We start from the raw sequence: 27,692 nt of genomic DNA, 5'->3' as shown, positions 1-27,692 counted from the left end.
GGGCCCTGCCCCTGGAACCATCTTGTCACCCCTCCCCCAGGAGTGACAGCTCCATCAGGACGCACCGTCCAGGTGAAAACTGGCAACACAACCCTCAAAACCCAAGTTCATTGACTAAAGCGGAGAAGAGCGGTAACCGACGGAAAACGCAGCCACCTAAGTACCAAACTCGGCGTCCACAAAGCGCGGTAGCTGGTAAGCGTTCACATGCAGAGGGGAGCGCACAGGAGCGTGTGGGTGGTGTCCGGACGTCCTGAAATGCTGAGGGCGATGGCCAGACACACAGGCACGCGAGGTTTAGCTACAGGTCAACTCGCAGACTCGGCGGTCCCGCCTCTCCTCCCAGTTCCGAGTCCTCCTCCGAGGCACGAGCAAGTCGCCATTCTTTGCAGGGGCCATTCCCGGCGCTGAGCCGCAGGAGCGGCTGACTGTCCCTCCGCACAGAACCATGCCCGCCAGGGCGTGAGCATCTCCGAGGACAGAACTGAGAGGCGAGCTGCTGCTCATGACGTGGCCGGAGAAACGGGCAGGCTCTGCGCCCACACAGCGCTCTCTGCGGACAGAGGTGAGGCCGAGCAGGTGTGAACCAGAACTGCGGCTCGTTAGGACTTACTGCTGCCGCACGCTGAGCGCTCAACACGCGTGGAGATGCGCCATCCACACGAGCACTCAACACGCGTGGATGTGCCATCCACACAAGCACTCAACACACGTGGATGTGCCGTCCACATGAGCTGAACACGCATGGAGATGCGTCATCCACGAGTGCTGAACATACGTGGAGATGCGCCATCCACATGAGCTGAGCACACATGGAGATGTGCCGTCCACATGAGTGCTGAACACACGTGGAGATGCGCCATCCACATTAATGAACACACGTGGAGATGCACTGTCCACATTAATGAACACACGTGGAGATGCGCTGTCCACATTAATGAACACACGTGGAGATGCGCCATCCACATGAGTGCTGCTGCACCACAGAAAGCAATCACACACGAGGTCATGGAAGCAGGCGGGCGCAGCCCCGCCACGGAGGGGCCGGTGAGCCAGCAGCAGCATGTCCCTGTGTGATGTGGAGGTCAGCACCCTATAAGACTGGTCTGTTTTACGTTTCTGCACCTCCGTCCGTCTCACAGAACGGGGAGCAGCCTCAGGCCCTCAGTGCTGGGTGTGATGGGTCACCCCACAGCCTGCAGGCACTCGCACGGTTCTGTCAGAGGTTAGAGAAAGCAGGCCGGCCTGGGGCTGTCACCATAACCGAGATGCCTAACGGCACCGGCGATGGTGCCGAGCCTCCCATCAGGACAAGAACTAGTACCTCCTTGCGTGTGAGTGTCTGTGCTGAACGCTGACTCCATGGCCGCCGGAGAGAAGTCGGGCCGCTGCACTGATACACGACTGAGATAAAAGAACCAAGTCTGAGATCTCAACACGTTTTATTATATTGGCCGGAATGCTCTAAATTCATGAAAGCTTTTGAGAAAATCTTCAGTTCCCAACCCCTTAAAAAAGTGTGTTGAACCAGCAAAAAAGGAAAATGGGGAAGTAATGATCTGGACAGATACAAGCAGCCCGCCCCCAGGCCCCGCCCCTGCGATGAGGCCTGAGGCAGAGGCGGAAGCCCACACGGAGGAAGGTCTCACCTCGAACGGAACCCAGAACCCAGGGCGTGGGTCGGGGCCTCGCTCATCCCCGCAGGCCATTCAACTCCTAGGTGCAGTTACACATTTCACATGCAGCGTGGGAGTGTAGACGTTATGTTTACCCCCCACATGGGTCAGGCTACAGGTTTTCTAAGTACTGTGTGTGGCACTAGAAACTTCATGCTGTATCAAGTCAGTATCATGTTAAGCTACTAGACTATAATATAATAGATAGACGTTTACCGAAAACCAATATAAAATCTGGCCCAGAAAGACCAGAACAGAAATATGCAATTTTCTTGATTTAAGATGGTCAAAAGTATGTTTTTAAAAAGCCCCACACACGGTGTGTGTGCAGGAAGCTTTGTGCCGACGGCACGTGACCTCTGGCTGACGCTCTGGGAAGGTTGGGACACGGCTCCGCAGTGCACATGAGAAATGAACTCTGACAGGCAGTTTCTTGGGTTCAGGAAGGACCGGATTCCGGGAAGAACTTCAGAGGGGCGGACAGTAATTCTAGGATCAGAGCCAGGAGGACCGGAAAGACTTCGGGGACGCTTCTCAGCTTCTTCTAGACTTTGAATGTTGAATAAGCCACTGAAGTGTGATATCTAAAGATGGAGGGGGAAAAAGGCGGTAAGACACTGAAGTGAAGAAACTAAACACCAGAGAGAATATCTAAAACGCAGCTAACTCCCAGCTCACTCTGGGCCGCCTGCCACGAGAAACAGTGGCTCTCTGAGCGGCTGTAAGTGATAGGAAGCGGCTGAGGCAGAAGCAGAGGGGCGGGGTGGGGGTGGGGGCCCTCATTGCTAAAGCTAGGTTCTCCCCTCCCCCTTTGCCATTTGGGCTGGTTAACGCTTTGTCGGGAGGAAGGGAGAAGATTCTGCTGGGCACAGTAGAGTATTTTGCAACATCCATGACCTTTACCACTAAATGCGTTACGCCCGCCCCCTCGGTTGTGACAACCAATAATATCGCCAGGCACTGCCACGTCCCCCGGGGGGGGTCACACCGGCCTCAGCCGAGAACCACAGGGCTGAAGGGAGCCAGGCAGCCTCGAGAGCCATTCTGAGGCACCAAGAAATGGGGAATTTACTCCCACGTCTGCAGCAAGGTGGTGGAGAATTTTAAGCAGGGAAACGCAAGTTTATTTAGTAAGATCAACAAGAGCAGCAGGGGGACGCCGTGGAGGGCTGCCGGCTCAGAGGCACAGAGCTGTCCACGGGGACAGGAGCGCGGAGGCCCGCAGCAAGGCAGGCTGTGGGCATGGAGAGGAGGCAAATGAGAAGCAGGAGAGCCACTGAGGGGCTGCCTCCCGCACGCCCCCTGCTGGATTTCGGGCATCCAGCCTCGTGACCTTGAAAGAACGAGCTTGTTTCCGGCCGCCCAGTGTGTCGTGCTCGGCTACGGCGGGCCTAGGGAATCGGGACAGACTTGAAGTAGGGACAGGTACCTGGGGTTACCCCTCCGACAGAGGTAACCCAGGGCAGTAATATACTGGTCCCATCCATGAAAACCATGTTTAGGACCCATTCGTGAAGTTTTATTTCCAGAATGCCATTGTGTTCTAGAGCACAGCTGGCTGCGAGTTCTGCGGAAGTTACACTAAGTGGACCCCATTTGCTTAACCCCGTGTGCGGCCGCAGCTGCTTCCTCCACAGTGCGGCAGACTCGGGGGGACACCGGCCGCCACGGCGATGGCGCCCACTCTGAGCCACAGCCACAGGGCTCTGCACCGGAGGCCACTTACACAGAAGGGGACAATAAACAGAAATACCATTAGATGCCCCTTCCGGGGTAACCCTTCCTTCCAGAAACACCCGCCACTTCTTACCTATATTATCCTTTTCTTTGCAAGAAATTGAATAGCAGCAAATTTCTCTATCCTGAATAGCAGACAGGTTCCTGTAAGAAGCAGAATGAAGAGTAAGTCTGCACTCACAACAGCGGTCTGCCTCATCACTGCTCAGTTCTACCTGCTCTTGTTTATCCCTGAGCTGAGGAATCAGTACTGACACGCGGGGCTCACTCTGCTGCCAGTGTCTCCCTGGCCCGGCGGCCGGCCGCTGAGGGAAGCAGCGGAGCCGCCCACAGTGCCGGGCCAACGGAAAGGAACCGCTCGGAACCATTACCCCCGCCCCCTCAGGCGCAGGACGTACATTTTCTCAATGAGCTGTTTCTCGTCCAAGGCATTGGGAAGATCTCTCTTGTTTCCAAGGACTAGCACCTTTAAGAGACAAGATATTAGGAGTAAACGTAACAAAAGGAAACGCCACAGAAGCACGTCAGACTCATCTGTGTGGGTGCGGAGTGAGAATGGGACCCCGCGCCATAACCGTAAAGCACTCTGTGTAACTGGTGGCCTAGCTCACTCATTTAATCACCAAATCAGCATTATTTCCACTCCCACCACGTAGATGCCTTTATCCAGCATGTGGCTGCCAACTTCTACTTAAAACTATGCTACGGGTACGTGTGCATTCTGCTATTTCTTAACAAATCTTTGCCAAAATGTGATCTTAACAACCAAGGGCGGAGAAACAATTTCGAACCATTTTAATCTGTAAGCTATTAATTATGTGAACGTGTAAGTAAGCTTTTAACATTCAGGACCAGCCTATGGAGTGTCCCGTGTAGACACGCTGAGGCAATGGGAAGTCTGGGGGCCGATGAAGACGCTGAGGCCGCTCCGGGAATAAAGTCCCTGGCTGCCCGGTGTGCTCTGAAAAGGGGGAAAGCAGAGACAGGCTTTCCTCCCCTCCCCTCCCCTCCCCTCCCCTCCCCTCCCAGGCCTACCCTTCCCGCCTCACCGAAGCTAAGGGCACGGGCACATAAGACGTACTCGGTGCCGTCCACACTCCTAAGAGCGTGAAGCTCTGGCACGTGCTAACAAAGGACGCTCCGTGTCCACCTTGTCACACCCACTCCTTTCACTTAGCAGCCACCCCGTGGACACTACCCGAGTCCCTCGTAGGCCCTAGATTCTTATTCACGCAAAGGCCGGGGCAGAGCAGGCACTGGGAGCTCTCAATGGGGTGCGACACCCCGGGTCGGGGAGCCCAGCCAAGCCTCTTCCCTTCCCGGCTCTCCCCTCTCCTCACGCCCGCTGAGTCCTGCAGGTTCCCACGCCGGACCTGCCTGAGTTTCTAAAGCTGCGTCTCCGTCATCCGTGATCAGCTGTCGGTTAGGGGGTGCCTGCGTCTTCGCCCCCTTCCTACATTTAGGAGCTCTCCCCCCTTTTGAACCCGCCCCCTCCCAATAAAGCTGCTGCTTCTGTCGATTTCCTTCCCAGCATTCCTCTCTGCTAGAGCAGGGACCCGCGGCCAAGGGCAGCCCAGACCCTGACTGCAGAGCCAGAGGCGACAGCAGGGCGGGGCGGCCGGCTGCGGGAAGGGCGGGGTGGCCTCCTGCTCCGGGTGACGGAGCCCGCGGGCCGAGGGAAGAGGGCTTTACTGGGGCGTGCACACCTGGCTTTTACTGCGGGAGGAAAAGAGCAGCTTCAAGGTCTGACAGACACGGATGCAAAACCTGGCGTGCGACACGCCCGCGGCCACGTGACCCGAGCGCTGACCTCCGCGTTTAAGGAGGGTCCCACCACGCGCAGTGGTTGTGAGGGTAACTCAGGGGCTACACCTCGGGTCTGACACCCACGGACTCCCATGAGGCTGCAGCTGGTCCTCTGCCAACGTCCCCTCGTTCACCCGAGGGCACCACCTCCACCTAACGCCTCGGCCAGGGAGCAGGATGCTCCCCACACCTGCCCTTCTAGTCCCCGGCGTTGGGGGCTGTTCCCACACCACCGCCCTCGGCACAGTCACTTGGCCAGGACAACCTCCACCGCTTCCCAGGCTGCCCCTATGGTCCCTCTGGCCACCTCTCTCCGTTCTTAAACTGAAATCGGAAGGACGTGACCAACAGTCTGATCATCCCAGGGCTGGGCGGCTCCGGCTGCGCGGGGTTTAATCAACGACCGGGCAGGAGAGGAGAAACGGACAGCGCCCGGGACATGGCAGGCGCTCAGGAAACGTTAGCCTCCGACTTGAAACCAGGCGGCGGGCGCGGACGTCAGCCGTCACGAACATTGGTGTGTGATGTGGCGACGGGCGAGAGCGAGCACCGCATACTCACTGGAATCCCCTGTAGCTGTGGCTTATCTAGAAGGTTATGGAGTTCGTTGCGGGAGGCTTCTATCTTTTCGCGATCTGCAGCATCGATCATGTAACTGAAACACACATGATCTCAATGTGCCGTATTCTGTGACGGTCACAATTAATATCACACATGTTCACTGTTAACATTTACACCACTGAAGCTGCTCATCAAATAAAGCTCTAGAGGGAGGGGGTGGGGAGAGATGGGAAAGGCTATGGGGAAAAAATAAAACCCTAGATAAAAAGCTCAGCACCCCAAAATACTTTTAAATGACTGTCTTAGGAGTTAATAATGATAGTAACAGAATTATATTCCTTAGCGCAGAGAAGCATGCACAAAAACACAAATAAGACTCTCATCCTATCATCAGGTACTTTAAAGTCTCATGTTAATGAATTACACTAAGAAACTTCTAAGAACGACTATTACTACTGAAAATAAAAACGGAGGCTTTGGAAGTAGTATTAAAAACATCACTTTTCCTTGAAACCTAAATTGACTTGTTCCCCTTTCCCTCCCATTGACCCCTCACCCCGCCCCCGCCCCCTAAATTGGTTTTTAGAAGGGCTTACACGATGGCATTGACCCCTCTGCAGTACCGCTCCCACATGCTCCGGAACCGAGGCTGCCCGCCTATGTCCCAGATCTGCAAGCAAGACAGACACTCTCAGCACATTTCAGATCACGCGTGCGCGGGAGGAGGAAGACCAGGCAGACAGACTCTTTTTCCCAACGAGCCACATCCCTCTGAAAAACCTGAGCTCAAGCAAGCTCTGAGTCTGAAGTGCTTGGGGTCCCTTCTAAACTTGAAGTCCACATTTCAAATGTCACACGAAACCTACAAGTTCTGCTGAGCAAAGATTTAGTTTTCTATGCAATGCGTGTTTTGCCTGTTTACCAATACAGTTCCAATATTGAAAATACAGTAGTCCTCCCATATCTGCAGGGAATATGTTCCAAGACCCCCAGTGGATGTCTGAAACCACGGACAGTATCGAACTCTTTACTCGTTTTCCTCTATGTACATGCCTATGATGAGTGCAACTTATAATGTAGGCACAGTCAGATGAACAACAATAACTGATAATAAAACAGAACAACTGTGACAATTATAAGTGCCTAAGGGGCAGGTAGCACATATAGTGTGGATATGCCAGACAAAGGAACGATTCGTGCCCCGCGTGGGACAGAGTGGAGTGGCACAAATTGAAGCTTATGAATCTTTATTTCTGGAATTTCCCACTAATACTGTCAGACAGTGGTTGGCCGTGGGTAGCTGAAACAGCAGATAAGGGACTACTGTATATACCTTTGACATAACACTTAGAATCTCCAGGATCACGCACCATCCAGATTTGAATGCCAAGACAGAAAACGGTTCATTCAGAATCTATTAACGTTGAACTGTCTGTCTGGGTATATACATTAATGCCTAATCGTTTTTAATAATTCTGTAAACAACACAGGCAACATTCCTACCTAGTGATTTTCTTACATACGTTAATTTTACTGTAAGAAAGCCCTACCCCCAATAATGCCGGCATTAGGCCTCCTATTCCAGACGATGGGCGACATAGGGGCCCAAGTCATGGTACTTATCCAGCTGAGCGGCAGGCCCTGTAACACGCATGAAGAGCATCTGCGTGAGCAGCGAGGAGCTGCATCAGATGAGCTCCATGAGGAGCTGAGTGACCAGCTGGGAGCCCACAGACTGGGGAAATGGCCACAAGGGCCAGGCCCTGGGAGCAAACTCCCATGAGCCACTGAGCCACCAAACCAAGCCCCACACTGAGACATGGCCGCTCACCGACAGCCCACAGTCAGGATTCAAGCTTCTTCTAAAATCAAAATGGTTCGATTAGTAAACTCTCCCCTTTTCACAGTTTTAATTTTAAGGCTTAGAAGGGAAGAAAGGGAGAACTGGTTACCGTATTTGCTGCTCCAAATATACTAAATTACTCATTTTCTACACACAACTAACTGTTCAGGGAAGAACTGACCCCATGTTCCACGTCCTCGGACGCGGGGTTTATTCCCAGGACCACCACCCCGGGAGTGGCTCTGCCGGGGCCGCTAGTGCTCTGCGGGCCCTCCCCTGCAGCTCTCTCCCCTGCAGCTCTGCGGACGAGAGCAAGGACATTCTTACGCCCCGCCCCGGGCACAGGCCGCTCGCCAGCTCAGAACTGCAAACACTCGTAAAAAGTCAACCAACAGGAAACCCCTGGCTGCTCCTGCTGGTGACCCGAAGGGAGGGGCAGGGGTGACGTACCTTGATGGTGACGTTGCCTTTGGTCACCTTCCTCATGTTGAAGCCCACGGTGGGGATCATGTCCTCGCTGAACTGCCCGGACTGAGGAAGAGAAGACCTGTTAGAACAGCCGCTCCCGCCTCGGCCAGCCCTGCCTCCGCGCCACCCCACAGGAGCTCGCTTCCGCGGGGACCACCGGCCTCACGGCCCTAATTCTTTCTTTCTTTATAAATATACTTTATTGATTTCAGAGAGGAAGGGAGAGGGAGTAGAAACATCAATGATGAGAGAGCATCATGGATCGGCTGCCTCCTGCACGCCCCCCACTGGGACGGAGCCCGCAACCCGGGCCTGCGCCCTGACCGGGAATCAAACCGTGACCTCCCGGTTCACAGGTCGACGCGCAACCACTGAGCCACGCCGGCCAGGCTGCCAGTACTCCTAGCTGGCAGCATGATGGTGCCTTACAGTCTCTAATATGTGGAATTTCTGGTAATAATATTGCTCTTATATTCCAGAGACATTAGTAAGAAGAGTAACAACTTTAATTTTTATTTTTTTGCTGTGAAGCGCTTAAAACTGAAGGCAAGCGGATGCTAGGTCTCGGGGCAGTGCTGCTGAGCAGCAGGGCATTCCCATGGTCTTCAAGGGGTCTATCCCACACACCGCCCCGTGCCGGAGGGGGCGCTGGGGTCAGACAGTGAGAAGTCGCACCCGGGCAATCCGAACCACATCACGGAGGCTCAGAGGGACAGCCCTGCCACAGAGTGACACCACAGGACACGAAGGGACACCTGTGCCTGATGCAGTATGCCAGCGGGGAACGCATGAACTGACCCTAGTCATGAGAAAACACCAGACAAACCCCAAAGAGGAACATTCTACTGAAAAGCAGTGAAAACCAGATGAAGCGGCACCATGGCTGACGTCAGGACCAGACGCAGTGACCGGTGACTAGCGCTGACCAGGGTCACCACGAGGAATGGTTTTTATCCCCAACACCCCCGGAAGCGCCGCTCACCTGTGACGGGGCGGGCACTTCCTGCAGTGGCGGCCCCCCTCCCTCTCTCTGCGGCCCCCCTCCCTCTCTCTGCGGGACTCCCGCCACCTCGCTGGGCTTCGATGTGTGATGTGCGCAAGCAAGCGGACCCCTTTGGTGGGTATTAACTGCAGCAGCACTTACTTCAAGGGTCACATAACGCCCGTTCGCTCCCCATTTTAGAACACTTTGAACATCCGTTCCTGAAGTGATTCCCGAAAGAAAATGATTTGTTCTCCCCTTTTATGTGCAAATCCGGACTTTCTTCCAACTGCAGACAAAATTTCTTCCCACCGACGCCAGTTTAAAAGCAAATGTTAAGACTCATTTGGGCAGTTAACGCTTCTTAATCAGAGAATAAATCTCCCTAACTCACTGGGTTTGCTGGTCTGGGAGGAAGGGGATCCCCTCAGTACTCCCCACACAGAACCAAGGGGCAAGCAACCAACTTCAGGGCGGCCCCCCTCCCCCCGCACAGCTGCTGCTGGTCAGGGCCCAATCCATCTCCATCGCCCGCGCTAGCCACTCCCTTCCTGGGCTTTGCCTTCTTCTTCTTCTTCTTCTTTTTGTTAAATATATATTTTATTGATTTTTTACAGAGAGGAAGGGAGAGGGATAGAGAGTTAGAAACATCGATGAGAGAGAAACATCCATCAGCTGCCTCCTGCACACCCCCTACTGAGGATGTGCCCGCAACCAAGGTACATGCCCTTGACCGGAATCGAACCAGGGACCCTTGAGTCCGCAGGCCGACGCTCTATCCACTGAGCCAAACCGGTTAGGGGCCTTCTTGAGTCTCAAAAGCTCCCGCAGAGAGCAGTTTCTGCTCCCAAACAGCTGGCCTTCAGCAGACACGGCATCCTTTCACCTCCGAGGAGACCCACTCCAGCCCCAGACGCAACGTTGAACTCCTCACAGCTGAGCTGCGTGGGGCCTACCAGGCCCGCAGGCACCGCCCATGCCCTCGGCGGGCTCTTGACCAACCTCTGGAAGGACCGCTCCTGACCCCTCAGGATCCAGGAAGCAAGCCTCCAGGTGGACTGTGACATTGCTAGGGTTTCTGGTTTGTCTTTTTGTTGCTGTGAAATTTACGGTTATCTGGCAAGCACCCAGGCTTCTCTTGGCAGTACGGGGTGCAAAGTTTTACTTTCAAGCTGACTGCTGTAGGGTTTATGTACACCGTCAGGACACACAACACCCCAAGCAGCAGCAACGTGGACTTGGACCCAGTTCTTCCTGGGTGACATGAACACGGAGTGGAAGACTCCTGTTTTCTTTGACATCAGGCTATGAACACGGAATATAACAGATGAAAATCCGCTAGGTTAGGGCTTTTTATAAAGCAAATGGCACAGGGAGTCTCTAGCTAATTAAGAGCCTGTTATCATTCTACTTCAACTCCTTTGTCGCGGCTAAATGACCCTTACTGCCTGCGATACCAACAGAGCCGCTCCGCGCAATCTCCTTTACAAAGGACTGAAATGGCCTCAAACCCATCATTTCAACGAGGCCCTAACACTCTCCCTCCTGCTAACCCCGTTCCTGAAGGAATCCCTTCCCAGCCGCCCCCGGCGCTGTTTTCTTGCTCTCTGTGCCTGGCATGAGCCCCACTCTCTCCCTGGCTCACTAGCCCCAGATCCAGACACGCCGCAGGGAAGCGCAGCTGCTGGCCGGGACTACTTCCTAGGGGCGTCCCCTGCCAGCCGCTCAGGGGCCACCCCCACAGGCAGCGTGGTCACTCGGCCTTCAGAAATTCTGATGAGGCGGACAGTGTGAAAGTGTCCCCTCTCCCCAGTCCGCGCTGGAGAGCCCTAGCAAACACAGGGTTTGCTAAATGGTGAAGCCGCTCAATATCTGGCGGTATTGCCCACAAAGGCCAAGGCCCACCACCATGGCCCTTTAAGAAACACGGGACCTAACGGACAGGTACAGAATACTGCACTCGGAAAGAGCCAATACACGTTCTTTTCAAGTGAACGTGGCACAGTCACTCAAGATAAACTACGTTCTGGCCATAAAACAAAACCTAACAAACTTAAAAGAATTCAAGACACACAGAATGTGTTCTCTGACCATAATGGATTTAAGCTAGAAATAATTAATACAAAGGTACCTGGAAATAAAATATTTGATTATATATAATTAATCTATGGGTCAAAAAGGAGTGACTAGGAAATTAGAAAATATTGTAAACTCAATAAAAAACATCAAAATTTGTGGAGTGCGGCTAAAGAAGTGCTCAGAAATTCAGACCCCGGTGTGTATTAGAGCACATGTGCTCTATAACCAGTTAGTACTGCCGGCTGGTGGATCTGAAAGTTGTTACGAGTAAATCCTAAGAATTCTCATCACAAGGAAAAAACCCTTTTTCCCTTTCCTTTTTCTCTTTTTTTGGGAATTTATATTAGATAATGGATGTTAAAGTAACTTACTGTGACAATCAATTCACAATAAGGAATGTCAATTCATTATACTGTACAACTTAGAGAGCAGCCCTGCCCGTGTGGCTCAGTTGGCTGGGTGTTGTCCCAGGCACCAAAAGGTCACCAGTTTGATTCCAGGTCAGGGCACATGTCTGGTTTCAGGCTCGATCCCCAGGAGGGGACGTGTAGGAGGCAGGTGATCGATGTTTATCACATCAATATTTCTCTCTCTCTCCCTCTAAATACAATAAAAGAATATATTAAGAGCCGTAAATATTAATAATACTGAAAACAGAAAATTCATAAAAGAAAATCATAGAACCAAAAGCTGAGTCTCTAAAAAGATAAGATGGATAAACTGACAAAAGAAAGCAGAAGATAAAAATACCAATATTAGTAATGAAAAAAGGAATCTCTAAACTCTACCAATATTAAAGAGATAAGGAAATACTATAAACGCTATGCACATCATTTCAACAAGTCTAATGAAATCCTTGAAAGCCACAACTTACCAAAACTCACCTAGGGAGAAGAACTTGAGTAGACTATTCAGAAATCTATTAAAGAAATGAAACCCCGGATAGTCAAAGCAATATCTGGAACAGAATAGAGCCCAGAAGTAAACCCACACATATACAGGGCGGGGCAAATGTAGGGTTAGAGCTGTCTGTATAGAAAATACAGTAATTACTAAGTAATAATACAAAAACAAACTCTTTCAAGTACTCACAACTGTAAACCTACTTCTGCCCTACCCCGAATGGCCCATTGTTTTAGGACCAAGAACCAAGAAGGTAAATGGGGGAAGGACAGTCTTTTCAATACGCGGTGTGAGAAAACACCACAGTCCAAGAATGGAACTAGACTGTCTTATAGCACACCCACCATGAACTCAGACTGGTTAAAGGTGACGGTAAGCCCTGAACCCACAACACGCCTGGGAGAGAACAGGCAGTAAGTCCCCTGACACTCGTCTTAGAGATGCCTTTTGGATCTGATTCCAAAAGCAGTGGCAACAAGAGCAAAAACGAACACGTAGGACTATGTCAAACTACTAAAAGGCTTCCAAACAGCAAAATACACCCGTAAAGTGAAAAGGCACCCTACTAAATGGCAGAAAGTATCTGCCTATTATCTATCTGATATGGGGCCAGTGTCCAAAATACATAAAGAACTCATGCAACCCAACAGGTCAACAGCAAAACAAACAAACAAACAAAAAAAGTATTAACAAATGGTCAGAGGGTCAAAAGAAACATTTTCCCAAAGAAGACTACAGATAGCCAACAGGTACACTCACTTATATATGGAATCTATTTAAACACACACACACACACACACACACACACACACACACACACACACTGAACTCATAGATACAAAGAACAGATTGGTGGTTGCCAGAGGCGAGGGGTGAAGGGTTAGGGGGCTCAAAGGTACAAACTTCCAGTTAGAGGTGCTGTACTGCATAGTTGACAGTTGCCGAGAGAGTTGATCTTAAAAGTTCTCATCACAAGAAAAAAAACTGTAGCTATGTGAGGTGATGAACGTTAACTAGCCTTGCCATGGTGACCATTCTGCCATTCATACAAATATGAAATCAGTATGTTGCACACCTGAAACTGAGGTAATGTTATGTTAACCCACAACTTAATAAAAAGACTGGGGGGAAAAGAAATGGAATTAGTAATTTTAAATCTTTTTAAAAAGGAATCTCTAGGCCTAGACGGTTTTACAGATGAATTCTGCCAAACATTTTAAATAGAAATAACACCAATTCTACGTAATTCCTTCCCCAAAACAGAAGAAACAGGTACATTTCCCAACTCGTTTTTTTTTTAAATATATTTTATTGATATTTCACAGAGAGGAAGGGAGAGGGATAGAGAGCTAGAAACATCGATGAGAGAGAAACATCGATCAGCTGCCTCCTGCACACCCCCTACTGGGGATATGCCTGCAACCAAGGTACATGCCCTTGACAGGAATCGAACCCAGGACCCTTCAGTCCGCAGGCTGACGCTCTATCCACTGAGCCAAACCGGTTTCGGCCCCAACTTGTTTTGAGTCCAGTATTACCCTGATACCAAAAAAGAGTTTACAATCTCAGAAGGCTGACTCTCTTCTAAAGCGGACAGTGACGTGAGACAGGGCAGGAAGGACGGGTAAATCACTGGTTAGGAAACTGAAGCCAGTGCACCGCCACGCTGTATAAGCGAGCGGTTCTGCGTGTGATTGGGGAACAATGGTCCTTGACAAGGGAACACCTACCCCTTGTGGAATCGTCTTGTCAGTTTTGGGCAACCAAATGCCTGTGGGGCAAGGTGAGGCGTCAGGTCCCTGGCAGGGACCCACCCGTGTCTCCCGGGGTCCAGAACCATCTCTTCTGGTCTAGAAACTTCAGCCCAGACCCAGTCACAGTTCCGCACAGACAGCTGCTTCCCTCAGGGCGCCTTCTCTCTCTGGCTGCACCCCCGACGCCCCGGTTCCGTGCTAACCTGCTCCATCATTCACCAGACACAGAATGTAAGGCAGGAACAATGCGCTGGGACCTAGGCAGGAGGCTGGGTCCTGAGGAACCAACAGGAGAGCATAGTTTTAAAAACCACCGTGCGTGGCCCCCAAAGAGAAGCACACAGCTCAGTGCGCTCTGCACAGAAAGCAGGTGCCAACACGCCACGGCCCTGGCACCTCTACACGGGAACGACCGGGGGGCCGGGGGCCGGCTCGCTGGGTACCACACCCCTCACCCGGGAGACAGGACGCCCACCGGAAGTGAGCGGACTCGCTCGGACGCCTCGGTGTCACCCCTTAACTACTTCTGCTTCCCGATCAGCTCCACTTGTTTGCGGGAAGTCAGACAGGGCGGTTTTCTGGGCTGGGAAGAACCTAACTGGTGATGAACAGCTCACACAACTCCCCGCTGCCTCCTCCTCCTTCCAGGGAAACCGCGTCACTGCTCGCGGGAGCTGCGCGTGCACTGGGGCCACTCAGCCTGCAATGAGAATGCCGGCGACACCTCTGAGAAGCCACCAGAACCGTCTCGTAGTTTAGACCTGAACCCATGACTCCTACTGCTCCTCAGAACCCTGAAGCGTTAGGAGTGGAGGACCCTCCACACGCACCCCAGGATCCCAGCGCGTCATGCGTCACGCCAGGTGACAGCACGCATGGCTGGTACCTGCTCCCCTCTCTACCTGGAGGATGAAGGAAGCTTCCAGCACCCCCATCCCCACCCCCCGGCATGAACCGGCAGCAGCGGTGGAAGCAAGAGAATGTCGGCAAGCGCGGCTGGTGTCAGCCCCGGAGGCGGCGATCTGCGCCATCAGGTCCCCTGAACTGGGGTCATTTGTTAGCCTCGTGTTGCCCGCGTGGAGCCTTTTTCTGCCTCACAGATTTGCAACCTCATCCCGCCCTAACAACCTCATGTGGATCGCTTTGTGCCCCCCCCCACACCGTGCTTAGTAACTGTTTACTTTTTAAAATATTGACGTGACTAATCCCTAAAATCATTTAAGACGGGAATTCATGCCATCTTTGAGCTCGGTTCACACAGCCGCAGACACCTCTGCCTCCACGCCTGCCAGCGCCTCTGGCAGTAAGGGTGTGGTTAGAAAAGGCCACCGTCTGACCGCGTTCTGTCATGGCCAAGTCCCACCTCTGGCTTCTCTGGGTGTCTCTGAAGAAACACTCAACACCCCATTAGCCCATCAGTGTGATCAGCACCGCTTCCCACTGACACTCAGCTCTGAAATGATGGGCAGTCCTGAAATACTGAGTCACTGCACACCGCTCAGGTTCCAAACTGCAGCGCCTGCTCGATGCTAACATCATTATTTATTCAGCAGCTGCCTATGCCCCCACTTGTTACCACCTGGCGGGGAGCTGGGCCGGCAATTAGGAGCCCAGGAAGAGGCAGGAGCAACAAGAATGCTTTCCAGTTATGCCGACCACTGCTGAAGACTACGTCACTGTTGTTAGCTGGGATACGGTCGCTGACTTAGCCTATCCTATCCCATATAATAAAGCCCTGATATGAAAACAGACCCAACGGCGGAACGGCTATGACGTGCACTGACCACCAGGGGGCGGACGCTCAACGCAGGAGCTGCCCCCTGGTGGTCAGTGCGCTCCCATGGGGGAGTGCAGCTCAGCCAGAAGCCGGGCTCACGGCTGGAGAGTGCAGCGGCGGTGGCGGAAGCGGTAAGGAGCAGCGAGCAGGCAGGCGGTAAGGAGCGAGGGGTCTGGACTGCAAGAGGGTGCAGGCCAGGCTGAGGGACACCTCCCCCCACCCTCCTCCCAGTGCATGGATTTCAGGCACCAGGCCTCTAGTTAATAATAATAGCGATGATAGCAGCATAACACCATTCACTTTACTGACCTCATTTTATAGAAAAGGAAACCTGAGGTCAAGGTCACAAGGTCACACACAGCTAAAGAGTGGCCTAACGGGGATTTGAACCCCTAACTGGGTCTGAACTTCAAAGCCCCAGTGCCACCTTCTCCGCAGTGGCATGCTCCAGGCGCTTAGGGTGTTGGGGACAGGAAGCAAGGTCACCCTTTGTGCAGAAGCTTGAGGTGAAGGTTAGCTTGCTCAACAGCAACAACAAAATACCGACTCGATGGCCAGCTGAGAGGTCGCAAATAAACAAGAGGCTCGTGGTCTACGGCGGCGGTCGCCAACCTTTCGGACCTCATGGACCGACCACAGTGGCTCGCGGACCGCCGGCTGGCGACCGCTGGTTTGCAGCACATGCAGTGAAATGCCAGCTCAGGGCAGTCCGTCTCTTCTAGCCAATCCCAAACTGGCAACTCCAAGCGAATGCACCTCCACGAAGACACACCACACAGCAGCCCCTCAGCAGGCTGCCCCAGACCTCCCAGCAGGGCTGCAGGGGGTTATGGCCGAGGGCTGCCTGCGACTCACCCTAACGAAGTACAGCAGGCTGTCAGAAGTGACCTTCGTGGTCGCCAGCTTAAGAACACCACAGCGCAGGTGCCAGCCGCTTCCTGTCTGTCACGGTGCTGTCTGAGCGCTACCCGTCCACGGCAGACCGCCTGAGTGGGTCTGTGAGCGGACACCCAACAGCCACCCGGAAGGTGAAGACTGAGCATCACACGGTGACACACTCAGTGATGTAACCTGACCAGAAAGGACAATGGTACTCCGAACCCAACACTATCAGCGCTCAGGAAGTCCCAGATCGGCTCTCCCTACGTCAGGCCCCCCCGTCTTAAAGCTCCCACGCTTCCTCTTAGCACAAAGACACGCCCAAACCCAGAAGCAGGCTCTTCAGCAAAGGCTCCCAGGGCTGCGGGGGAGTGTGAGCCCGGGACTCAGCCTCGGCCCAGCGCCTGGAGGCCTGGTTAGGACCACTGAGCACAGCCTGTGCTCTGGGCACAGCCAATGCACCCGCTCCACAGGGAAACCAAGTCAGCTCAGAGAACAGCCCGCTCCGTCCTGCGCACAAAACGCTGCCCCCGAACCATCAGCAGCAGGGAGGCAGGCCGGCCCAGCAAGCTCGGAAGAGAACACCCCACAACCCGTTCTTCCCAGGAGAAACCAGGGCTGGATGCTCAGCGACTTACTACGTTACGGCTCCTACTCCACCTGAGGACACCGATACGCACTGATGGCATTTTAATTCCGTTTGGGTCACGCTGTATTCAAATTCAGCATCCATGCCCTCCCCAAGCAGCATCCCTTCAGCATCAACTACAGAGCACACTGCTGCCCCACAACCCCTTCTCTTCGAGGCCCATCCCCCTGCTCCAGCCCATATCCGCTCCTGGTTGATCACAAAATCATATTCCCCGTCACACACTCAAATCCTTAAAAAGGTCTTAGACTACCAATTCCCCTTGCCCTGCACCTCTGATCCAACTGCTAACTTGCACCTGTTCTACTTCCATGATAATGCTCGTCTTTCCGCCAGTCCTTACCCTCCCGTCTCAGCCAGACAGACCTTTGTAATAACTTTGCAATCAACTCCCTTCTCCAGTCTCTGCACTGCAACTAAATGCACCCTTTGGAAACACAGGCCTTCCTCAGTCCCCGGACAAAAACCTGTGCTGGCTCCCGGTGCCTGCAGCTTCAGGCTCGCAGTGGCCTTGTGGGGGCGGATTCAATGGACTTCTGCAGCCTTTCGTTTTCTCCTTCATCCAACAATTTCTTGCCCTCAACTGTGTCTTTTTTTTTTTTTTTCAAGGTAGCCCCCTGGCCCTTTTCCCCTTTGTTTATTTGGGGGGGGGGGTCAGAGAGATAGAAACATCGATGAGAGAGAAACATCCTTGATCAGCTGCCTCCTGCATGCCACCTACTGGGGATGGAGCCCGAAACCCGGGCATTGAGCCCACAACCAGGGCATGTGCCCTGACTTGGAATCGAACCTGTGACCTCTCAGTACATGGGACGACACTCAACCAACTGAGCCACACCTGCTAGGGCATGAATCAATTTTTATAATTATAAACGATACTCAAGTCATACAATTTAAAAAATTCATATACCATAGCTTCAAAAATGGTCTACTTGGCAGACTTTCTTAGACTCTGATTTCATAAAGAATATTTTTTAACTCGCCGCACCATGCCAAAACCCAGCATCCCACATGGTAAGGACCACATGGAAATATGTCAGAACTCTGGAAGGTAAACTCCTAAAGCAATCCAGCAGTGAATTTAGAACCAGACTGTGATAGCAAGGACATGAGTTGTATTTATGTGGCTTCACTGCACAGTTTGCTTTCTAAAACATTAAACACAGAATCAGAGCAATTTCTATACACAGAAGCCTAAGCAACCAACCAGTTGATCGACCTGTTGCTATGACGCGTACTGACCACCAGGGGGCAGGCGCTCAATGCGGGAGCTGCCCCCTGGCGGTCAGGGCGCCCCACACAGCGGGAGCACCGCTCAGCGAGCTTACCAAGCCGCAGCGAGGCTGGGATGAGCGGGAGCCGCACTGTGCCGGGCCGGGCATGGGCTCCGGCTCCTCCCTGGCCTCCTGCTGCTCCGCGCTCTACTACACCCCTCGGGGATGTCCGACTGCCGGCCTCGCCCGATCCCTGCATCCCCCCAGGGGTCCCGGATTGCGAGAGGGCACAGGCCAGGCTGAGGGACCCCCCCCCAGGCTGAGGGGGACCCAGGGGGACACCCCCCCCCCCCGTGCACGTGCACCGGGCCTCTAGTTCTCTAATAAGATACTTTTAAAATACTGCTGCTGTATTTCACCTTATCAACAAACTACTAGTAAGTATGTTTTGCCCTAAAAATGTCAAAGGACAAAGTTCTTTACTGAAGTCCAACTTTATATATGAAATCTGTTCGGAAGACCTTCTTAGCGGGAATGCGTTTTCTGGGGAGTAAAGTGGCCATCTGATATGAAATAGACTCACATCCTTTGACCCCAGCGATGCCAACCCTGGAACCCATCCTCAGGAAATGCAGATCGAATTGCTGTACAACCGCAAAACCCTGGATACCAATGTTCAATAATGAGGAAATGATCAAATATATTGTGATATATCCACAAGAGGTGCCATAACTAATTATGAAGGCATTCAAAACAGTTTTACTCTCTTCTAAAATTTATAGGGACCCACAAATGACCCAACTAGTCAAAGAAGTTCTGAGAAAAAAAGAACAAAGCAGGAGACATCACATTTCCTGATTTCAAGCTGTGCACTAAGCCAGTGGTCGGCAAACTCATTAGTCAACAGAGCCAAATATCAACAGCACAACGATTGAAATTTCTTTGGAGAGCCACATTTCTTAAACTTAAACTTCTTCTAATGCCACTTCTACAAAATAGATTCGCCCAGGCTGTGGTATTTTGTGGAAGAGCCACACTCAAGGGGCCAAAGAGCCACATGTGGCTGGAGAGCCGCGGTTTGCCGACCACTGCACTAAGCTATAGTCCATCAAAACAATAATTCTGGCATAAAAATAGGCAAATAGACCAATGGAACAGAATCCAGAGGCCAGAAACAAACCCAAGCGTATACGGTCAACTAATACTTGACAAGAGAGCCAATAAGCAATGCTGTGATAACTGTATGTTCATCACATGTACATTCACATGTAAAGGAATGAAACCCACGTTTCACACCACTCACAAAAATGAACTTCAAATGGATTAAGGATTTAAATGTAAGCTTGAAATCATAAAACTCTGTAAGAAAACAGAAATAAAGCTCCTTGGCGTGGGTCTTGGGAACAGTTTTTGAATATGATACCTAAAGCACCAGCAACAAAATAAAAAATTACCGAGAGGGACTACATCAAGCTAACCAGCTCTGCACAGCACAGGAAACCATCCACAGAGTGAAGAGACAACTTATGGAACGGTGAAAAATATTTGCAAACCACATAGCTCATGAGGGATTAATATCCAAAATGTTAAAAGAACTCATACAACTCGGCAGCAAAATGAAACAAAACGAAACAAAAAACCCAACAGCTAATCAGGCAATTAAAAAGCAGGCAAGCCTGGCCGGCGAGGCTCCGGATGGAGCATGACCTATGAACCAGGAGGTCACAGTTCGATTCCCAGTCAGAGCACAGGCCCGGGTTGTGGCTCGATCCCCAGTGGGGGGCGTGCAGGAGGCAGCTGATCCATGATTCTCTCTCATCATGGATGTTTCTATCTCTCTCTTCCTTCCTCTCTGAAATCAATAAAAATACACTTAAAACAAAACAGGCAAAAGACCTGAACAGACATTTCTCCAAAGACATAGGAAAGGCCTAGAGATACCTGAAAAGCTGCCCAACATCACTCGTCGTTAAGAAAATGCAAATTGAAACCACAACGAGATAGTGATCACTCACCCCTGTTAGAACGGCCATCCTCCGAAAGACAAGAAAGAGCCAATGCTGGCCTGGATGTGGAGAAAAGGGAACCTCTGTGCCCTGCTGGTGGGATTACACCGGTACAGCCGCTATGGAAAACAGTATGGAGGATCCTCAAAAAATTCCAAATAAAAACACCGTAGGATCTAGATATTTGCTTCTGGGAAGAGATCCAAAGGAAATGCAAGCTAAGTCATCAAGACATTGCTCACCCGTCTCACAGCAGCATTAGTTACAGCAGCCAAGGCATGGAAGCCTCCTGAGTGTTCTATTGACGGGTGAGTGCACAGAGAAGTTGTGGTACGTACATAATGGACCGTTACTCAGCCATAAATAATGAAGAAATCCTACCACTTGTGACAACATGGATGGCCCTGAGCGCATTATGCCAAGTGAAGTAAGTTAGACAGAGAAAGACAAATACTGGAAGATCTCCCTAAACCTGAAAAACAAAACAAAACCCCCAAACACACAGAAAAGGAAGCTCAGACCTGTGGTGACCAGATGGAGAGGGTGGAGGGAGGGAGAACTGGAGGAAGGTGGTCAAAAGGCACAAACTTGCATCCATAGGCTAAGTCGTAGGTATGTAATTAACACACAACATCATGACTACAGCTAACACTGCTCTTGTTGAGGGAAAGCCCGAGAGTTCTCATCATAAGGAGAACTTTTTCCCTTTTTTTTCTTTATTTTTTTCTTTTTTATTTATTTCTTTTAATCCTCACCTGAGGATATTTTCCCACTGATTTTTAGAGGGAGTGGAAGAGAGAGGGAAAGACAGAGAGAAATATCGATGTGAGAGAAACACATTGACTGGTTGCTTCCTGAATGTGCCCCGACCAGGGCCCAGGCTGGGGAGGAGCCTGCAACCCAGGTACGTGCCCTTGACTGGAACTGAACCCAGGACCCTTGGGTCTGCAGGCTGACTCTCTATCCACTGAGCCAAACCGGTTAGGGCTCTTTCTTTTCTTTTATTTTATCTACTAGAGGCCCGGTGCACAGATTCATGCACCGGTGGGGTCCCTCAGCCTGGCCTGCGCCCTCTCGCAATCCGGGACCCCTCAGGGGATGTTGGACTACCGGTTTCGGCCTGATCCCTGCAGGTCAGGCGGAGGGACCGCACTGGTGCATGAATCCATGCACCAGGCCTCTAGTATGCATATAAGAACTTTGGTTAATCTCTCCCCGCCCTCCCCTTCCCCTCTTCCCTCTGAGACTCATCAGTCTGTTCCACGTTTCCATGCCTGTGCGTTGAGCGTCTGCCCCCTGGTGGTCAGTGCGCGTCATAGCTACCGGTCGAATGGTTGGATGGTTGCTTAGGCTTTTATATATAGAGACAGATATGAGAACACGTTAGCTGAACCCAAAGTAGTAACCACTTCACAATGCATGTAAATGAAACTATCATGCTGCACGCCTTACACTTACACAGGGATGCATGTCAATTATTTCTCAATAAAACGGGAAAAACGTAAACAGTGCCTTAAGAAACGGAAAAAGTGGCTTTAGATGTAGACAAATGCACACACTGTAACTAAAAGAAAACCAACAGTATGCCCACATAAAAGATGGTACAATCTCAAACTGAAAAAGGGCACGTGGGTACACGCATTTACAAAAGACAAGAGAAACTGCTCTGAAATGCTGACAGTAGTCAACCTTGGATGGTGGGGTAGGTGGTGTCTTTTACTTTACACTCTTCTTTTTAAATGTCTACTAAGGGCCCTGTATGATTTTGATAATCAGAAAAAACTTGTAAAAATAACACTCAAACATCTATTTTTATAGGTGCAAGATGCATTCTGTATCCGTGTTCCGTGACCATCCACTTTATCTTGGAGAAACCTGGGAAGTGCTTTATGGTGTGAAATGTCCTGGGTCGGTATTTATTTATTTATTTTTATTTTTATTTTTTTAAATATATTTTATTGATTTTTTACAGAGAGGAAGGGAGAGGGATAGAGAGCTAGAAACACCGATGAGAGAGAAACATCGATTCAGCTGCCTCCTGCACACTCCCTACTGGGGATGTGCCCACAACCAAGGTACATGCCCTTGACCGGAATCGAACCCGGGACCCTTTAGTCTGCAGGCCGATGCTCTATCCACTGAGCCAAACCGGTCAGGGCCTGGGTCGGTATTTAAATGCACTATCGCACTCGAACAGCTTCCTAATGAGACATGGGCTTTGGAGGTGCGGGGTCTGCTTGGAAAATGTGATGGCACGGGGAGGGGGGTAAGGAACCCTGAAGAGAGGCTCCCTGGCAGGCCCTCAGGTTCGGCAGCTCAAGCTGTTAAAGCATCCCTCAGGGAAAGGCTGGTGTCCACAGTAAAGGACAGATTTGTTCGACTTCAGAATGAGCCACAGCAAATTTTCGCTAAGAACTATTTCTGCCGTTCTTACCCCAAATAATAAAGAATGCTATCCAGACTCATAAGAGGAGGATACTTACATATAAAGAGATTTTAAGGATTAAGATCTCCTAATTCACAGCTCTGTGATCCTAACCTCAACTGGATCTACCGAGGCAGACAGGAGAAGCAGAAAGTGCACTGGCCCTGGATTCCAATTTCCTCTCTCTACCAATGAGCTCTGTGGTGCAGGAATATTGGATCTCCTAGCTACATCTATGAAATGAGGGTAAAATTAGAACACTTAATTGAGGTTTCTACAAATTCTTAAAAAAATAATTCCATGCCCTGGCCAGTTTTCCCCAGTGATTAGAGCATCAGCCCTCGGATTGTAGGATCCTGGGTTCGATTCCCAGTCAAGGGAATTACCTAGGTTGTAGGTTCCCCAGCTCCAGTTGGGGTACATGTAGGAGGCAGCGGATTGGTGTGTCTCTCTCATGTCAATGTTTCTCTCTCTCCCCCTTCCACTCTCTCTAGAAATCAAAGGAGGGAAAAATATCCTCGGGTGAGGATTAAAAACAAACAAACAAATGATTCCAGGTTATTATTTCTACAATCTTCCCAAATATCTCCTTTCCCTAATTCTCAGCAATAATGAACTTTTCACTGGATTAACCTTTGTGGTATAACACTTCACAAAAATGTACACAAAATTTTATGCTGCTATTCATTTCAAAACTACACACTGTCTACAAAACTTATCCTGTAACATTTTGGTAGATCCTATTAAATATTTCTTAGCAACTATCCTATGACCCATCTAAGCCTCAGTTAAAAATAAAGATTGCTCAACATACATTTCACATATAGGGCACATGACGTATTGCGCAATAACTGCCAGCACATTTAGCTGCGGGACCTGTACCATCCCTAACACCGTTCAGGACAGCAGAGACGAGAGGTGTCTCACACAGAGAACACTATGTACATCAAGTGCCTCTACACAGAACCTCAGGGAAAACCAATGGTCATTTCAGCTTTAAAGCCACAAGAATATGCCTTCTAGGAGGGACCCCCTCTGTAAGTCAACGTTTCAGAATGAACCAAACCCTACTGTATGTATTTCAGCTTCACAAGCCATTGGAGTAAGTTAAATAACAGCTGTTATATTCTTTAAACTTTTAAGACAGAAATACAGCCAAATTTTAATTTGGTGTTTACAGAAGATTGATTTTTACCCGAAGCAAACTGGCTTCACCTGAAGCTTTTCAGATTTGAGAAGGTACTTGGTGAATTTGAATAGAAGTGACACAGTGCTCAACACATCTGTATTTTTGAGCCTATAAAACAAACATTTTATACAAAGTACAAAGGACATAAAATTGATTTTAAAAAAGATAATGCAAAATTTACTATTTTGGACACTTCCTATTTAAAAATCTGTAAAATCACCCTTAATTACTAACCTTTTCCTCACCCTCAATATATTCTATTAGATTCAAGTCTGAGGTTTAAAAAGAAAAAGTATGCCATTTTCGGAGGTCTCATTCCCCCCCCAGCATCTTAGCCAATACATAGTCAATAGTCTAATGTTAAAATAATAGTGGAACCACTGGTTCATTATGAGTTCAACAGCTTTCCAGAAGTTTTGTTGTTGTTAAAAATACTATAATTTTTAAAATGGGGGTGGGAGAGAGGTGATGTATTGGGATTACCTGCCTCAATCCATAAATCCACGACTGCAGCCCACAGCTGGATACACAGACTCAAAGAAGGAAATGACCCCAGTTAATTCCCTTCTCAATGTTTCCGAATTGAAGGGCTGTACCCACGACAAGTAAAACCCACAGTCACCACTGACCTAGCACCTTCTGTGGGCAGCACGATGCTGGTCAGGTCACACGTGTCATTTCATTCACCCCTCAGAGCAACCCTCTAAGAAACATATGATCACCTCCACTTCGCAGGTGAGGAAGCAAACAAAGAGGATCCATGGCTGCAGAGCGGCCGAGCCAGATGCAAACCCGGGGCTGCCTGGCTTCACAGCTCACGCTCTGTATTTTATTTTATTTATTTTTTATTTTTTAATATATATTTTTAATTGATTTTTTACAGAGAGGAAGGAAGGGTGATAGATAGTCAGAAACATGGATGAAAGAGAAACATCTATCAGCCGCCTCCTGCACACCTCCCACTGGGGATGTGCCCGCAACCAAGTTACATGCCCTTGACCGGAATTGAACCCGGGACCCTTCAGTCCGCAGGCTGACGCTCTATCCACTGAGCCACACCGGTTTTGGCACACGCTCTGTATTTTAAGCTGCGGTGTTTGAGTCCCTCCAAGGTGGGCTCAAGTTTGGTGGAGGGTTTCCAAACATAACTACCTCACTGCAACAAACACAACTGACCGTAGCAGTACACCGACCTACACTGTACATTCAGTCCTGTCCACAGGGTAAGGAGACTCCAAGCCTTATATTCAGGGACTATCACAGGATGTCCAGTTACCTGAGCTCACAGGCACTCAGCTGATCTTTCCCGCAGCACGTTAAAGTATATTAAGGTCCTGCCCTGGCTGGTTTGGCTCAGTGGGTAGAGCGTCGGCCTGCGGACTGAAGGGTCCCGGGTTCGATTCCAGTCAAGGGCATATCTCCTGGCTGTGGGCTTGATCCCCAGTGGGGGGTGTGCAGGAGGCAGCCAATCAGTGATTCTCTCTTATCGTTGATGTTTCTATCTCTCTTTCTCTCTTCCTTCCTCTCTGAAATCAATAAAAATATGTTTAAAAAATCATGTTAAGGTCCTAATAGGGAGAGTTAGCCCAAAGTTGTCCTCATTCATTTTAGTGGCATTAGAGCCACATTCCCCCTACTACACCTGTTGAAACATAGTCATCGCAAGGGGAAAAGATGACAGCACCAAACGAGGCAAGCCAAGAGGTAAGCTTGCTTACACTTATGCCCCATTCTTCAAAGGAAAGCTGCTCCCGCCTCCCCTCCGGGTCTTACTCATCCTCGCTCCATTAGTGCGACGGCTCACAGTCACATGTCGCCTATTCTCCCCAATGAGGGAGCCGTGTTTGCATCATTCCTGCACCCAAACCAGTTGGACAGCCAGCCTCCTAGGAAGTGAGGGCTCCAGCTGTCACCCCAAAGGTGGAAGCAGCGCTGCCATCTCTCTAGAGTAATTGCAGGCTCGTCCCGAGAAGGACCAGCCGTAGGGGCGCGGCGAAGACTGAGTCACGGCAGCTCGTGGGCTCTAAATAAAGATCGACGAGGCTCTTCCCCTCTTCTTTCTTCCCGCAGCCACTAAGCCGCCGGAATCCAATAATCGCCCTTGCACGCAGTCGCTCCCGAACCCACGCCGCGCTGTAGATGGGTTCCCGGGGCGACTCCCCTCCAGACGCCCATCCCTGGGCCTGGCCTCAGCTCGGTCCCCGCCCAGTGCCTTCCCTCCTCTTGGAAGCGACGCCCCCACACCGTGTTTGTCAAGGTAGTGAACTTTCTGCAGATCCGTCGCGCCCTCCCCATACCCCCCGCTTGAGGACAGGAACCCTGAAAAGCAGAGCCGAAGGAGGTGGCACAGCCTGGACTGGCGGCGGCTCTGCCCGCCACGTCCAGGGGCCATCGCAGCAGCCACCAGCTCATCTCGGTCCCGTGGGAGCCAGTGCAACCCGCGCACGGAGAACAGGGGCCGAGCTGCGCGCACCGGGCGCCCGGTTCCGAGTGGCGACCGGACAGAGCCTCTCGATTCTCCTGCTTCTCACGGGCCCGCGGGCTCGCCAAGTCCCACCCTCCGGGAAAGTGACAGGCTGGGGCTAACCCCTCGGCTGCTCCCCCGCAAGCAAGCCCCAGGGGAGCCCCGACCCCCCCAGGCGTTGTAACCACCAGACGAGCGCAAGTCCGCCCTCCCCGCGCCCCGACCGCAGCGCCCAGCACGCGGGACGCTCCCGCCGGCCCCGGAGGCACCGCCGCCCCCGCCCTCCCCCCGCGCGGCCGCCGGCGGCCCGACCCGGCCCCCGGTGGAGGGGCGGCCCGGGCGGGCGCTCACCGCGATGACATTGACGAAGGTGGTCTTGCCCGAGTACTGCAGCCCCACGAGCGTCAGCTCCATCTCCTCCTTCCAGAAGAGCGAGCGGAACCAGTCCAGCAGGCGGGAGATGAGCGCCAGCATGGCGGCGGCGGGTGCGGGGCGGGCGGGCGGCGGCTTCCACACGAGCGGGCCTCGGCCCCGACCCCCCAACGGCTGCTGGCCCCGGCGCGACACGGGCGGACGGACGCGGGCGGGCGGCGGCGGCGGCCGAGCCAGGAAGCCGAGCGGGTCATATGACTCGCCCTCCCCCCCACGCCGTCCCTGCGCCGGCGCGCGCGGCAAGAGCGGCGAGGACCCGCCGGCGGGGAGCGGCCGCCGCCTGCAGCGCCCCCTGTCGGGGCCTCCGCGCAGTACCGGGAGCCGCCCTGCGCTCCTTTCCACCACGCCCTCCTTCCTGTTAAGTCATTGTTTTTAAAAAATGTGTTTTAATTGATTTTTAGAGAGAGAGGAAGGGGGAGGGATAGAGAGAGAGAAACATCGATGAGAGAGGAATACCATCGATCAGCTGCCTGCTGCAGGGCCCCTGACCGGGAATCGAACCAGCAAACTCTTGGTTCCTGGGACGATGCTCAACCGCTGAGCCACACCAGCCGGGCAGTTTATGGTGATTGCCAGAGGGAAAGGGGGGTCGGGGTAGAAGAGGAGGGATAGATGGTGATGGAAGGAGACTTGACTTGGGGTGGTGAACACACAATTCAATATGCAGATGACATATAGGATGGTACACCTGAATCCCATATAATTTGATTAACCAATGTCATCCCAAAAAATGTAATAAAAAAGAAAAAAAAAGATCGGTGGGTGAGGCTCAGCATAAAAGTCCCTGCCCTGCGTTTGTGGTAATAGCAGCGGATGGAACCCACAGGTGCTTATCAGCAGGGAGCTCA

At 51.5% G+C, this 27,692-nt stretch overlaps 1 protein-coding gene across 1 annotated transcript; it reads right to left on the bottom strand.

Moving 5' to 3' along the window:
* Positions 1–1,425: 1,425 nt before the first annotated feature.
* ARL8B (ARF like GTPase 8B) lies at positions 1,426–27,067 on the bottom strand. The gene is made up of 7 exons (XM_080673986.1): positions 26,764–27,067; positions 8,074–8,154; positions 6,377–6,450; positions 5,781–5,874; positions 3,812–3,879; positions 3,487–3,557; positions 1,426–2,260 (listed from the first exon to the last, which is right to left on the bottom strand). Exons 1-7 carry the CDS (start codon positions 26,884–26,886, stop codon positions 2,211–2,213), a joined length of 561 nt encoding a protein of 186 aa, XP_080530112.1. The 5' UTR covers positions 26,887–27,067; the 3' UTR covers positions 1,426–2,210.
* Between the last annotated feature and the right edge of the window lie 625 nt (positions 27,068–27,692).

This window comes from Plecotus auritus (assembly GCF_963455305.1).
Source record: "Plecotus auritus genome assembly, chromosome: 6".
NCBI lineage: Eukaryota > Metazoa > Chordata > Mammalia > Chiroptera > Vespertilionidae > Plecotus > Plecotus auritus.
This window is presented reverse-complemented; position numbering and strand designations above follow the sequence as displayed.

Excerpts from the sequence above, each read along its gene's own strand:
- ARL8B (XM_080673986.1), bottom strand. The coding sequence starts at position 26,886 with ATGCTGGCGCTCATCTCCCGCCTGCTGGACTGGTTCCGCTCGCTCTTC. Across the intron at positions 6,451-8,073 it reads AAGGCAACGTCACCATCAAG|ATCTGGGACATAGGCGGGCA; the intron begins GTACGTCACCCC and ends TCTTGCTTGCAG. Across the intron at positions 3,880-5,780 it reads CACAGCTACAGGGGATTCCA|GTGCTAGTCCTTGGAAACAA; the intron begins GTGAGTATGCGG and ends TGTCTCTTAAAG.